At 37.5% G+C, this 16,088-nt stretch overlaps 1 protein-coding gene across 1 annotated transcript; it reads left to right on the forward strand.

The window, feature by feature from the left end:
* The first annotated feature begins 493 nt into the window (after positions 1–493).
* On the forward strand, positions 494–15,517 carry LOC119789818 (alpha-synuclein-like). The gene is made up of 6 exons (XM_038294923.1): positions 494–876; positions 1,152–1,309; positions 1,457–1,486; positions 4,264–4,406; positions 14,349–14,420; positions 14,900–15,517. The coding sequence occupies exons 2-6, from the start codon at positions 1,189–1,191 to the stop codon at positions 14,915–14,917; spliced, it is 384 nt and encodes a 127-aa protein (XP_038150851.1). The 5' UTR covers positions 494–876; positions 1,152–1,188; the 3' UTR covers positions 14,918–15,517.
* The last annotated feature ends 571 nt before the right edge of the window (positions 15,518–16,088 follow it).

The following is a 16,088-nucleotide window of genomic DNA, read 5'->3' on the forward strand; positions in this document are numbered from 1 at the left end:
CGCAAACAAGGATTCTTCTTTTATTCCTCCTCTCAGATGTAAACACAGCAGTTTTGCAGGGATGCAATGTGTGAAATGCAGCGTTTAGTCGTACAGTGTGAGCAGATACACATCAGAGTGTCGGGCATAAATCGTGAGCAGGTAGATCGCATCAAAGCGTCGGGCCGAACATAAATCATGAGCAGGTAGATCGCATCAGAGCGTCGGGCCAAACATAAATCGTGAGCAGATAGATCGCATCAGAGCGTCGGGCCAAACATAAATCGTGAACTACTGCTCTCACTGTACGACTAAACGCAGGGTTTAGTCGTACAGTGTGAGCAGCAGATGCATGCAAGGATTGAAAAAAATCGCACAGTGTACTCCAGGCTTTAGGGTGGCCATGCCCACCCCTGGGCCCCCATCTAGCTCCGCCCCTGGGCACCCTATAGTCATCAACCTGCTTTGCAGCTGTAGTTAAGATCTTAGTCCCATGTGGGAAGAGAGAACAGCTGAGCTCTGTTGTTTTTAGTAATTACACTGCCACCAGCCTAATTGGTAGTTGAGCCACAGATGACATTAAAAGGGTTGTTTCTGCTCCCACTCACCGTGGACAACCCACGTATAGAAACAGCTACGTAATCCATGTGTTGTGCATGTTATGTGTGTGTGTGTATGAGAGAGAGAGAGGCTGATCAATCGCGCTTTCTCCATCTCTCCGTGGCGTGGGAGGCGTCTGTCAAACGGACCTGTGGAGAGTCTTCTCTGTCCGTCCGAGCAGCTGAAGTTTGCTGACAGTAAAATCGGTTTTATTTTACTCTTTGGGGGGATAGACACTCCGCTGCCATCCGGAGAGACCCATCACACCGCGGGCTTAAAGGAAGTTGAAGCAAACAGGTGCGTAAAACACTTCTCCTCTCTTCTCCGGAAAAAATATCGTTAATTAAAGGGAAAGAATATGATAATTGGTCAGTTTTCTCCATTTCCTTTGCATTAATAGTAAATCCATTCACAGGTTTCCATTCATTCCTACAGGTGGGATTTACTCCAAAGCTGCTTCTATGTGGCAGCTCAGCTTACAATAAAAAACAGAGGCGGGGCGGTGGCATCATTTTCTGTGTTTTAACACTATTGTTTCGGTTCATCCTCATCATGCGTCTCATGTTCTGCAGCTGGGTGCGTGTTTTCTGGGAGCCGAACCGAGCCGCCATGGACGCGCTGATGAAGGGTTTCTCTAAAGCCAAGGATGGGGTCGTGGCAGCTGCAGAGAAAACCAAGCAGGGAGTGACTGGAGCGGCTGAGATGACTAAGGATGGGGTTATGTATGTCGGTGGGTTTCAGGAAATCATCTGATTTATTATAAGAAAATTACTACTTAAAAAAAAAATCACAGTATTATTCTCATTATAACAATATTGTGATTATTAGGTGTATCAGTGTATATACTGTGTAACATTGTGGGCCTTGCTTCTTTCAGGAAATAAAACAAAGGATGGGGTCTCCTCAGGTAACAGCTTTTTTTATTAATCAGATTATGATTATTCTTCCCCAGTATTCACGTTTAAATACTTGATACCAGTCTTGATTGTGTTTCAGGTATCTGGGCCATTTTTGATGCTCCATCTAGATCGGTTTTGTTGTTTGTTTGTTTTTTACACATGAAAAATGTCATAGATGGATTGATTTTATCTTAGAAATCAGTTTGAGGTCCGCAACCACAGTTTTGAACCTGTCCTTTCCAAGATGTTCCATATAATGGCAGCACCATTGCTAGAAATGTGATCAGCAGAGCAAAAAAAAAAAGTACAAAGCAGAGCCTGTTGAAACCAATGCAACTCAAACACAGCAAAGAAAGAAATTTGCTGTGGAACATGAGTTTGAGGCTAGTTCCTGTTTATGTCTAATGTGATTTGGGTCTGAGTATTGTTTGTTTATATATAGGCCTCGATTTGATGATTTTGAACCAATTGAATATATTGTTTTAACACATTATCCAGGGGGACCAACATATATAAATATATGTGTTTTTTGTGGCAGTTTAAACTTTAGGGCCACATTAGGTCCTCCTGACTGGTTACGAATGTGTTGAAATCATGCCAACTTACCATTCAGCTCTTACATTAATGTATTTAATTAGATTCCCTAAAATATGTTGTGAACGGGCATTTTTTCTGACTTCGTTAATAAGAGTAGTGCAATGCTACCCCACCCCAAACCTGATGCTGCACCCTGCCAGTCAGCTGACTTTAGAAGCCAGTTACTTTTTTTCTTTTTTTCTTTTTGTGGGAGAAGGAAAGAAAAATTTGTCTCTTTGAAAGCATCTCTGACAGGATCCCACAGAATACTTGAATTATAGATGAATATTATCCAGATGTTAAAGTGTAATCAGGCAGACAGACCCTAGAAAAGATTTATTAGGGCAGTAGCCTGTGACCCTGTGAGTTTAGTAGCTGCGAATTGTCTGTGTGTTTTTTTTAATGAACAATTTTTGCAACCAGCATTGGATAATGTGAAGCTATTGCTTTTAAACCAAGCACTCTGAAAACCAATGCATATGTAGGGAAAACAAACTACTTGCAGATAGACCCCAGACTAAGATGTGAATCTGAGACCTTCTTGCTGCCAATCAACAACTGCACCAACGTATAACCTCCCACCAAACAGAACCGGCACACTAAGATTTTCTGTGCTGTTTTGTCTTTTCTAAATATAATGTCTTTTTGATATTGGGCATTTTTTGGAAAAAGGAGCTCAATGACTACTTCTAATTTAAAAATTGATACGAGCAAGGACAAATAACCTTAATGTTGATATGAACCTTGTTCCACATGTTCTTCAAAAACTACATGTGACTTATATGTTTTCTCACAGTATGGCTTTCTAAAAGAACTACAACGAAAATAAAAAAGCTATAAAAATATATCTATATCTATCTATCTACTTATATATATATATATATATATATATATATATATAGAGAGAGAGAGAGAGAGATGTATTAGTAGACTTATGATCATTGTTATGCTTCATTGTTCCTTTTTTAAAGTTAAATGGCAGTATTATTGTACCCAATGCACATATTCTGCAAAGTAGAATAGTTTAAATCTGCAATTTGTTCAAATTTGATTGTGTTTACTATTAAAAACAAATGAATTTATAAAATCAATAAGTTATATTGTCTCCGGATGTCAAAAGGGACCAAACATTTCATAAGAATTTAATTTGGTGCGTGAATTATAAAAAGGTGACCCATGACCTATAAATTTGTTCCAAAAACTGGATTTAATCTGGAGGCCCTCATCCTTCTGACTCCAGCCCTGTCTTTGCAGCAAAAGGAATAATTGTTGTTTTTGTTTTAAATAAAAAAGTTAAATCAGTGCTTACTGTTTTATATTTTTTGTTTCATGGTATCTTTAATACTTGTTCAGAAAGGATATCATACCAACCCAGGCCTACTTTCAGAGACAGGGGACTAGTTTTTAACTCTGCAGATCTTTCACATGAGTGAAGAGTAAAGTGATGGTGCCTCACTCAAACCTCAGGTGGTTAACAGGCCAGATTATTGTTACCCTGTGGGGTAAGTGTCATATTCTACTGCCTAATTCACCACTACACCTGAATGACTCCCTGCAGGCTTTGTTGTTCTATTTCTCACATAAAAACTGGAGCAGAGCCAGGCCAACCTCACTGGTTGTGCAGTAGGGACCCTGGAAAACTGCTTGTCTTTTCATTTCTAATGCAAAGCAAGTGAGTGACTGCAAGATAAATACACAATGGCATAATGTCAGCAGTCTGCATTAAATAATCCGATAATCTGCTTTGGAGAGATCTACACAGGCCATGATTATGCCCAGTAAGCCTTCTGCTCTTGATTAACGACGCTGTATAACACTGGTTGATCAGTGAACGCCTTATGAGTTCACCTGTAGCCTTTGTTTTGATTGAAACCGTCCATCAAAGGTGATTAGTCCACAAGAGGACATATTTGTTTGCCTTCCCTCTCTGTACAGAAATGACCCAAGGCTCTTCATGAGATTAGGTTAGCTGATTCAATTACACGTGGACCTTTCTCAATCTGTTTGCAACTCAGCAAAAAATTATTTAGGAATGACTTGATTTTAAACATCATATCAAAAATTAGTTCTTTCCATCAGATTAGCTCCGTTGCTCAGATTACTCCAATAACGTTGCTGTAAATCTTCCTGTTTGCAATCCTCAGTGGTCTGCAGACTAAAATAATACAGACTCCCCTCTGTTCTTCTTTCTTTCCTTTTGTCCCTGCAGTTGCTGGAAAAACTGTGTCTGGAGTGTCTCATATGGGTGGAGCTGTGGTTACCGGGGTTACGGCTGTGGCCCAGAAAACTGTGGAAGGAGCGGGCAACATCGCTGCTGCCACTGGATTGGTCAAGAAGGATCCAGCCAAACAAGTAAAAATAAAAAAAAACTATTTTCATCTAATGTTGAATAGAAAGTTTTTTTAAAATACATTTTGTTGGTTAAAAACTTAACTCATGCTGTCTGATTACGACTCTTGTTCCATTTTTCAAGGTTTTGCCTTTAATTTAATGAAGCTTTGTCACTACTTACTCAGGAAATATTAAAGATTTTGTAAGAGCATAGTTCAAGAAATAAATAACATTAGGTTAAAATATTCATAAAGGTATTGTGAGAGTTTATATACGAAATATATGTTAATTTAAGCTATTAAAATTACAGTATCTTTTATATACTTTTTTAAAAAGAGTCTTTAATCTCTATTCAAAATTTGCATTGTTATATTAAGTATAAAATTGTTATTTTTACCGGCAGACATGACTTTAATATTTTGACACAACCGTTGACGTACGGACCATAAAGGGCTGGTTTTATTAAGTTGCATTAGTTTTCAGTTGTATCTCCAGTTTAAACTTTATCTGTATCCTTGAACGGTTCTTCACATTATTAAAGACAACAGGTACATGGTATGATCACAAACCTAACTGAATGTGCTCTCACACTGTTTTTTTTACTTTTTGTATGTACGGGCATAACTGAAAAATCTATTTCAAAATGGGAGGATTATTATTTTTGGACTATGTGTGTTATCTATGATAGTAAACAGACTGAGGTTATATAGAACTTTTTTGGTCATAATGGCTACTCAAATAGCTTAAAATATAGTAATGTTCATTCAATTTCTCTCTCCAATAAGTACATATTCATACATTAATACTTGATCATTTTGACATGAGGAAACAGGAATTGGACCTTTTTGATTGCAATACAGCGGCTCTTTCCTCTAAGCCCTAATCCTTGTCTGCATTAGTATGCTTATTAGAATGTACAGAACTAATAGTCCCTAAATTACACTACATCCAGCTACGCTTAACTGTAAACATCACATTAAATATGCACCCTTTATTGTAACAAGAGGACCTCTGAGAACCCATGATTAAGCTAGCCCCGAAGTGAGCATTTCAAAACTTTTATTAAAATAATTTTAATGAATGTTAATGAATGTTGGCAGGTCAGACCGGTAGTATGTTTGGAGAGACCGGTAAAGGCAGAAACAATTGGTGACAGGCTGAACTGTCCGGTATCAGACCTAAGAAGGCAGATGATGACTAAAGGCTGAAAGCAGGCTTTGAGCAGACTTAATGATGACTGAAAGGCTGAAAGAAGAATTTGAGCAGACTGAATTATGGCTGACAGGCTGGAAGCAGCCTTTGAGCAGACTGAATTATGGCTGACAGGCTGGAAGCAGGCTCTGAGTAGACCTAATGATGACTGAAAGGCTCAAAGCAACCTTTGAGCAGACCTAATAATGACTGAAAGGCTGAAAGAAGACATCGAGCAGATGCAATGATGACTGAAAGGCTGAAAGCAGCCTTTGAGCAGACTGAATCATGGCTGACAGGCTGGAAGCAGGCTCTGCGCAGACTTAATAATGGCTGAAAGGCTAAAAGAAAAGACTTTGAGCAGATTTAATGATGGATGAAAGGCTAAAAGCAGCCTTTGAGCGGACTGACATATGGCTGACAGGCTGGAAACAGCCTTTGAGCAGACTGAATGATGATGAGTGATTGAGGAGCAACTAACAAAGGCAGGTATAAATAGGCAGAAGAACAGCTGGGAAGAATGAAGGTAATTGGGAGAGTGGCAAGTGCATCTGCTTACAGTATTTGGCAAAATGGAGAAGAGCTGGGAAAGGCAAGTAGCCAGCTAACAAACACACACAAAATAAATATATACATGACACATTATAATTACACTTGTGAAGGTAAATCCATTGCGCTCTTCCTTGGCCCTTACACAATAAATCTAAATGCTACACTCTACTACACAATCCCCCCCCAAAAAAATTATATATATATATATATATATATATATATATATATATATATATAAACAGAGTGGGGGAAAAAGTATTTAGTCAGCCATTGATTATGCAGGTTATCCTAGTTAGAAACATGAGAGTGGGCTGTATGATTCATTATAGGTTCACTTCAACTATCAGAGACACATAAAAAAAAAAAATCACATTTAAACATTTTTTTTAAGTATTTATTTGCAAATTATGGTGGTAAACAAGTATTTGGTCAATAAAAAAGTTAAACTCACTACTCTGTGACCTTGGTTTGCAAACTGAAGTCATACATTTTCTGTTGGCCTTCACCAATTTTGCACATACTGGAGCTATTTACTGAAGATATTTTGTCCAGTTCCTCCATGCAGATCTCCTCAGAGCAGTGATGATTTAGTTCTGTTGCTGGATAACACCAACTTTTAATTTCCTCCAAAAAAGTATGGGGTTGAGGTCTTGACACTGGCCACTCCAGAAAGTTGAAATGCTAATACAGAGCCACTATTGTCCGAGTTTTGTGTTTGGGATAATTTTCATGCTCAAAGACCCAGTCATGTTCCATTTTCAGTGCATTCAATGATAGAAGTTGTTATGGGTTAACAGCAGATCAGTTATCCTGTCCCCATTTGCAGAAAAATAGCCCAGAAGCATGATGTTTTCACTCCAATGCTTTACAGTACATATGGTGCTTTTGGGATGCATATCAGCATTCTTATTCCTCCAAACATACGTTGAGTTTGTGCAAAAAAAGTTCTATCTTGGTTTCATATGACCACATGATATTTTCCCCAAATTTTCTGGATCGTCCATACTCTCAGACAGACCTGAACATGTACTAGCTTTGGCAGGGGGACACGCCTGGGACTGTAGGATTTGAATTCCTCTTGGCGCAGTCTGTAACTGATGGTAGCCTTTGGAACTTTGCTCCCAGCTCCTTGCAGGCCATTCATCAGGCCCCCTCTGGGGTTTTGCTCACTGTTCTCATGATCATTTTGACCCCACAGGATGAGATCTTAAATTGAGGGAGATTATTAATGGCCTTGTATGTATTCCATTTTCTTACAATTGCTCCCATGGTTGAATTATTGACACCAACCTATTATACTATTGTAGATTCACTCTACCCACCCTGGTGTAGAATTATAATTTTCTTCTTATTTTTATTCTTGGCCAGGACTGAGTTTGGAGTCTGACTCTTTCAGGCTGTAGACTGATGTCTTTTATACAGATAGCAATATCAAATAGATGAACAGGTGATTAGTGAGAGTATTAGTTAGATGATTTAGATAGTAGGTCAATTACTGGGCAGTATACATAACTAGTTGATCAAACAATGATTTAACATTACTGCACCTAAATAGGCAACCAATTACGTTTCTTTGCATTCAGTATACTTACCCACTGTAAGTATATCTCATTAAAATATCTTATGCAAATAAAAGAGTAAAAACGTTTAAACCATTTCAAAATTCACACAATAACTTCTGTATTTATGAAAGGCTTTTATTGAGCGACCTGTGCATACTTCTTAGTGTACCTATGAGCTACATTATAAAGAAACTTACACACTGAATGCGAATTTCACATTTGGAGCTAAGGAATCCGTTGTAATCTATATGCTGAAGTTTTGGATCGACGCAAAGTGGAGTGAAGCTGGGCGAGACAATGGTGGTAAATTTAGGGACGTGAACGGTGCAATTTTTAGACAAAGTTGGCGCCTCACCTTCATGAATGAAGTTGATAAATCTGAACTTTTGTTTTCATTCATATAGCAAAATTTATTCACAGAGTAGATATGGCTCTGAGCTACAATGAAGGAGCATTGCACAGACAAGCCTTTTTTAAATTAAAAATAGAAGATAGGGAACATAAAGTTGACAAAGATTGAAGTTGAAGCTCTAAAGAAGAGCTGATTGCCAGTTGCTTCAGAGTATCCACAAAATCCATCTTGAATATTTGATTTGTTGGCTAGATTTAACATGGACGTGCTTGATGTCACATCTGCCAAACAGCGCAGGAACTTCTGATCACTAACCTGGTTTTATAGTTCAGTCCGTGCTCAGAAAACGAGGTTGATTCCAGCCGTTCAGGTTGACAACAAGACGCAGCAGGAGACCAGATCTGGGCACACGGCTAAGCCAGTGTTGAACACTTGCTCAGTATTCAGAACCAGATGATTCAAGGTCCGAAGAGTTTTCTAAGGGAAAACCAGGTCGGTGACGGGAAACAGCTCCAGGTTAGGACAACAGGATAACAGACAGAATCCAGCAGGAGTCCAAAAACAAGTCAGGCAAACAAATCAGAACAGGAACAGGTAGGCTCAGGGGTACAAAGGCAGAACGGGTCAGGATCAGGCAATCAAAGCACAAACAGTTACACTAGAGAACTCTGATCAAAGGCTCTGACTGATGACTGAGAGCAGACAGGTTAAATAGAGACAAGAGCAGATGGATAAGATGAACAGTAACAACAAATTGGACAGAGTTAGACAGGTGAATGAAATGAGTAATCAGGCTAATCATCAACGGCAAGATCATAACACCATAAGACCTTTTTAAACTATTTCATATTCAGCATTATGCATTTACTCTGTATATCTTCTTCTCTTACTCAAGTCTGCTGCTCTTTCATCATTTTACTGGTTTTATTTTCCTGGGACCGGAATTAATTCACACTGCAACCAAATTGCTCCAAGTTTCAAATAAACCCCATGAAACCCTGCCAGTTGTAACCACACCAGCGTAGGGTTCTGTAGGGTCTCTTCCTTGGTCTGAGATGGGCTAACAGCATTGTGATTCATTCCAGAAACTGGACTGTAGCGCATTACAGATAGCTGGTATGAAATCTCTATGAAAGATATATTTGGAGGTCTGAAGCTATTGACTCTTGACATTATGTGCCTCAGCACCTTCTGCCCCTATTGTGTGATGATATGTAGTCTATCAGTTTGTGCCTGAATTAGTGTTGTTCCCATCACTCTCACTTTGTTGTAACAACACTAACTGTTAACTGAGAAATATTGGTAGTGAGGAAACTTAATAAAGGGATTTGTTGAAAAACTGGCAACCTGTCATTGTTTGAGGAATTCAAAAAATAATTGAAGAACATGAATAAATGCTTTCAGTATATTGTACATGTTTGTGTTATTTAAACATGATTTAAATATGTTTAATATCTACAGCAGAATATGAGGAGCTTCAAGTCCAATAGTGATTTACATTTATATCAGTGCACTGTCTGCGTACAGATGTACCAGTTAATTTAAAGCTACCCTGAGGCAGCAGCACAATGCTTTCCTCCATTTCATGTTGGAGCTCCAAACTAAGTCTTCACTGTGTTAAAGATGGCGCATCGCCCTTGAGTCATTTGTCATCATTTTTCATGTCTGTTGTCGTGTCTTTCTCACCTGAAATGAAAGCTGTTACACGCTGGTAGCTACCCGGCACCCTCCATCAGTCTGGCCTTTGTCTAAAGGGGAAGGGAAGGCTAAGGCCGTTTATCGTAGCAAACAGTTTTCTGTTCAGACTCAAGTCAAACATGAGAAATTATGCTACTTTCATCTCTGTGAAAGTGACTTCTCTTCTTTATTGTGTCTCCGTTTGACTCTAAAGATGCAGATGATAAAAATCAAAGGTGTCTTTTTGATAAATTAAAGGCATAAAAAAATCATTAACTCCTTTTTTTTTCTTCAATTTAATGATATGAACAAAGAATTTAGCCAAACATTTTGCATTATATGAGCACACTGCTATATGCAGACTCACTAAAGAAACATAAAACTTTGGTTTATGGCAAACATAGAGTCACTGCTATGAACCCAAAGTGAGGATTTATTTTTATTTTTTTTTGCTAAGATATTAATTGATTTTAAAAGTAACATAAGAATAGAAATTAGTCCTTTGTTTTAATTTTTTCTTAGTTTATACATTATTGTTACAGTTTACTAAGCAGAACAGGGACATTAATTACATTTTATTCCGTCTAATCAATTACATCTTGTCATAGTTCTTATGTAAAACTCGTGTATATGATTTCATATGTATAGAATATCTAATTTCCAGCTCTCATTGTTATATTTATGAATGTTTGTATTGAATGTCTTTACATAATCTTCACTTGTTGTTACATTTAGGGCTTTAATGCTCATATTACCATGTCTACTTGGCTTTTATAGATTTCCTCCTGTGGTCTTTAATGTGAATTCCACAGAACCAGTGCAGCCTAAATTAGCTCAGCAATATTTCTGTTAATAGTTCTGTAATCTTTCATTCTTGGTGTGGCAAAATTAGAAAAACAGGAAAAAAAAACCTCTACCAACATCTTAGCTAACATTCCAATGTAAATTCATGACACTTTCCTGACTTACTGTATGAAGGTTTTATTTGTGGGTGTTTTTTCTTTTATTTATTTAGCTGTTTTTTTTTTTTGTTTTTTTAAGATTTCTTATATACATGCAAATATTTGAACGATGTGTTATGGATAATGGCATCATTTGATTAGTTAATTTCTGAAAATGCAAGGCCCAACACTAAACCATCACTTTGTTGCTATGGAAACACAGTGGCGCCCCATGTGCATGGCTGTGGCTGTGTGGCAAAGGTCTACGTGACGTCGAACATTTTCCCCTTTATTAAATATAACTTTCTACAGTCAAATAAGACCTTTCCTTTTTGGGAATTTATGACGTCTTTTTTTCTTTTTCCTATCTTGTGATTTTCTATCAATGTGATGAAGATGCAGCAAACCAGCCGAACTTATATTTTAATAATGGTTAAACCTATATTTTAATATAGATCGCCATTACACCCATTGCAATCCACGCTGCAATGAAGCAGACTCTCTATTTTAGGGCTCTCTATTTAACTCTCCCCTTGTCCTACCCACTATGTGGTTTGGGACGGCCCTTTATGTAGCAAACCCTCCGCAGGAACACACTAACCGAGGGTTAGTGCTTAGGGGAAGTGTTTAGGGGCCAATTGGGGATATGTTGGGCCTTAATCTATGAGACCTTAGACCTTGTAGTAAACACGTTGGGTTTTTATTTAATCTGAAGTTAACAGACCAACTAAAAACAGACTTTTGTGAGTCTTAAACTATAAAAATGTTGATCTCCTCAAACTTATCACAAATTTTTTAATTAATACATTTTTTTCCCACCTTTATTAATGAAACAGTAAAACAAATACTATCCCTATTGGTGAGCTTAATTTGGCTGTAAATACTCACTTGTTTTTCAGCTGCAGGAAACACATGCTTCCCAGGGAACACAAACACGGTTTTTATTGTTTGTTGTGATGGTAAATCTTTAGTTCCCTAATTAGCGCCAAGGCACAGGGGAATTCATGACAGCAATTCGTGACTCCAACCGCTCACGTCTCTTTAACTGTGTCTTCACAGGTTTCAGTAAGCAGAGATGTGCCCCATTAAGACGTACAATTCGAAAGCTTCAGCTTTACCTAATACAGCTGCTTTGTTTAATCTATAACATTGCTTGTTTTATTAGTATCAACAAAACAGGTGAAAAAAAATGCATCATTGAGGGGGAGAAGGTGAAATGACAGATCAATAGACAGATAATAATGCATCTGCGCTGATTTAGAGGTCGGATAAGAAGAAGAAACCTTTTGGATCGGAAAAGATTATAACCTGATTCCTTTTAGCAAAAGACTGGCATATAGATGGCAGCAGATTGTCCTCATTTAACAAACGTTCCCATGCGGCTCAGAGTCATTAAACATCATTAATATTGATTCTATTTAAAAATGAATGCCAGGTGGAAAAAGTCCTTCAGCGCCTCTCCTGAGACACTCAGACAGATAAAGACAGCCACAGACAAGCATTTGCGACGTGTTGTCCAGATTAATCTTCTCATCCAGTGTTTCACCAATTCATCAGCTGCCTGTGACTCATCCAGTTACAGAGTGACTGGAAAGGTACAAGGACAGGGAAATACACAGATGTTACAGAAAACAACCAGGCTGAAACAAAAGAGCAAAAAGAAAACCAAATGTTTTACATCATTAGTGAGTTTACGCCTACAGAGTTGATTCAGACAAGGTTGTGCGATCTTAATATTTTAACCAAAATGGACTTTATTTACCAGCAGAGAACTGTTTCAGCAGAATACAGGTTTGTTGGCTGGTTATAGATGCAACAGGATGAGGAGAAGGTGAAAAACCTCCATTATGGAAAGTCAGGCCATCGGCACAGTTTAATCAAGGCCAGAGAGACGTCCATTTTCCATCTGTGTTAAAACTCATCCTCCTGTTTCAAGAATACTAACAAACATAATGGCTGTTGTGATAGAGAATAGTTTTGTGTTTAAGTTTAAACACAATTTTATAGTTGTTTGTTTTTTTTTATTGCTTTTATTTTGATTATGTTCTAAAGTAAATGTGTTTTGTTTGATACCAGTTATGCAGACAACAACTGTGTACTACTGTGTTTACAGGTGTAGGAACCTTATCTTAAATGGAGCTCAGCTTTTAGCTGATCAACTTTTAGTTTGAGATGAATGATATACTTTTTTAGATTAGACAAAATAAACATATCCGTACTGTCCATTGCCTTCTTCCTAAATGCAATTGGGCTTTGGGGCTAAGACCAATTGCAGATAGCTTTTTTAAAGCTGTCCTTTGAAAAGGGTTTATCAGCTGAATGCAGAGGAGACTAAAAAACAGTGTTTTAAATATAATTTACCCTTTTGATTTTTTTAAGAATAGAGGCTAATACTGTTCCTTACCTGAGTATTTACTGCATAGTTTTTTATTCTTATTTTGCAGGGATTTTAACCCTTCATAGGACAAGTAACTCTTTTTGATCACTTGCATTCCCCTTAGAAATGGAGCCCCCCGTCTCTCAGTGAGGTCTAGAAGCACAAGATCTATATCCAGCCATTCGACAAGGATACTGCTACATGGCTGTGCATTTTGATTTGGCATTAGACCAATTAGATGAGCCCTTGAATGATATATTACCTACTGTAAATTAAGTTGGAAAAAAGAATAAAAGATAAATGAAAAGTTAGAAAGTAAAGCTAAAGGGTTAATAAGCCTCTAAGGTTATGTTGTACCTAAAAAAAAATAATGTGTTTCTTTTACTCTCAGAGTTTTTTTCATGAATTTCTTATAGAAGCACTTTTGTTATTTTTTTATATATATATATTCGGGCAAGCTGGCCTTTCTTGTTATTACATTGACATTCATTTTTGCCATCAAAATATCCATATTTTTTTAATGTTACAAAGATAATAAGGTCTTGTCCTGGATTCCAATAACACACTACAAAAAAATATCTAAAAATTAGTGAAAATGTCTTAAAATAAGTGTATTTACCCTTAATTTGAGTAGGTAAATAAGAAAATATCCCAGTGGATGGAGCATTTTTATCCTTTAAATAAGATTATTTGATATTATGCACTTGAAATAGGAGACTGCACTTTTCCCCTTATTTTAAACGTAATTTTTCTTATTCCATTGCAAAGTGTCTCACTTACCTGCTCAATTCAAGAAAAAAAATCGCTTATTTTAAGAGAAAATTACTTAACTTGGACAATTAAAGTCTTTCACTGAATGTCCTATAAAGGGTTAAGCACTAGAAAAATCATCATACAACTTCCTGAAAATAAGTGGTTTAAATATTTTGTCTAAATCCTTTTGTAGGATGCATATAAAATTAAATAAGATGTAATGCAACCAGTTTGTTGCCTTTTTTGGATGCTCTGATGTTCTAGAGAAAACATTGGAGAACATTCAGAAGACCAAACAACAGAAGAAATGTCGGGGACAGAGTTGTAAAGAAGTTTAAAGCAGGGTTAGGATATAAAACAGTTTTTGCAATATCTAAAAAAAATCACATATACAACATATTCTTCAAATATGTTGCAGAAAGAAAACGAGATGAGGGGTGAAAAACTAACTCTACGCATAGTATCTCCTATACATAGTCAATCAGAGAAAGTATATAAAAGGTAAAGGGAGAAGGTGTTGAATCTGGAGGTAAAATACATTTCTGTCTTGCTCTCCAGGGTGGGGATGTCACAGCGGTACCCGATGCAGTGGAGTCACCAATCGATACTGACTTCACTGAACCTACAGAGGTAAAACTGTGACTTGGCCTACTACACGCAATACAAAGAAGTAAAGCACATCTTTAGGATTTATCCTGCAGTCATTTGTGGTATTGCAACAGTATAATGGTGATGATTACTTTTTCAAGTGCTAATGGGTTTATCAATCATACAGAAACTGGTAGAGGATTATATAATAAAATTGTTTTTTTTTCATTATTTTACTTTGTATACCCATAATAAGAATTTTAACAGAGATGTGTTGATTAATGATAAAGACAGAAAGTAAATGTATGTCTGAGACATTTTTCTGTCATGACCACAGGATGACTTTCAGCCCTGTTTGACAGCAGTCAGAGGTCATTAATAAATCATATAAATGGGCGGGTTGTTTCTAGACCAGCTCCTGTGTCTCAGATGTGACATTAGTATGGAGTAAAGGGATCATATCACATTTGTTTGTGTGACAGAGCCACAGGAAAACCTCTTTTTCCTTTTGTCTCCCCCAGGAGGACTCGGACGACTAAGTGGCTTGATGGTTTCACAGTCAAAGGAAAACGATCCAAACATTCCGTGTCGCTCTGCCAAGTCCCGTCATGCCTCGCCTCCGGTCCGTCACGGAGTCTGTGCTCAACGTCTGTGGGTTTCTGTGTGTGCTGTTCTGCCTTTGCAGTAAATGTCTTGTAAAGTGCCGGAGAACTGTTGTGTGAGTGTGCTGTGCGTCCCGGCGGCGCCTCAGGTGTGTGTGTTCTCTGTGACCAGCTGTCATTTACAGTGACTCCCTCCCACTGAGAAGGTCACCTGATCACAGAGGGTCCGTCTATCCCGTGTCAGCTGTTTGGCTGCGTCAGTAACACAAACATTGAAGTATACCACAATCTACAAACACCTAAGTGTCTCGATATATAAATGAACAATTTACACGGATCTGTTTGAAAATGGATGCATAATAATAGTCTCTATTTTGTTGTGCATTTTTGTCACTGTTTTCTGCAATGGACTATAAAGTGCTGGGCTGTTTGTGCATTCTCGTTGTATTTTATAGCATGTAAAGTAATATTCAGCCTCACCAATGTGTAATGATTTATTTGGATTCTAATATTGAATAAAATATGTAAAAAATGGGACTACGCTCACAATTTATATACAGACAAGCAGGTGTGATGAATTGCAGATTTACAAAACAAATTTGTTCATATTTCAACTTTCTGAATAAGACTGCTACTTGACTGCTACATGTTTCTACATGAATCTTAATCTTATAATGTAAGAGTTATATTTGATGTAGAATAGTATAAAATAGACTGAATTTTATTTTTTAATTGCTGTTTTTTAAATACTTATCAGGATTTCCAACATTTACTGGCACCTCTGGAAAAGTCCTGTAAAAATCTGTTAAATAAATGCATTTGGTATTGCGGTAGCAAAAACTGATGGAAAATGTTTATGTTAACTTTTATTCAGATGGGAAACAATGCAGAATTAACAGTTTTAAGCTCAATCGATGGATTGCAGTTGATTGTACTTCTTAGCACTAGCCTGGGTGCCATTCCGAACTTAGTCCCGCCCACAACGTTTGAGGTCGGGAAGTTCGGTCTGGCATTGCTCAATAGTAGCGCGAGTATGCTCGCCCAATATCTGGTCGGGCCAATCAAATTGTCAGGGCGGGCTTTATACGATGATGGACAGATGATCAAC

Source organism: Cyprinodon tularosa, unplaced genomic scaffold (assembly GCF_016077235.1).
Source record: "Cyprinodon tularosa strain WSP-4 unplaced genomic scaffold, ASM1607723v1 ctg349, whole genome shotgun sequence".
In the NCBI taxonomy this organism is placed as follows: domain Eukaryota; kingdom Metazoa; phylum Chordata; class Actinopteri; order Cyprinodontiformes; family Cyprinodontidae; genus Cyprinodon; species Cyprinodon tularosa.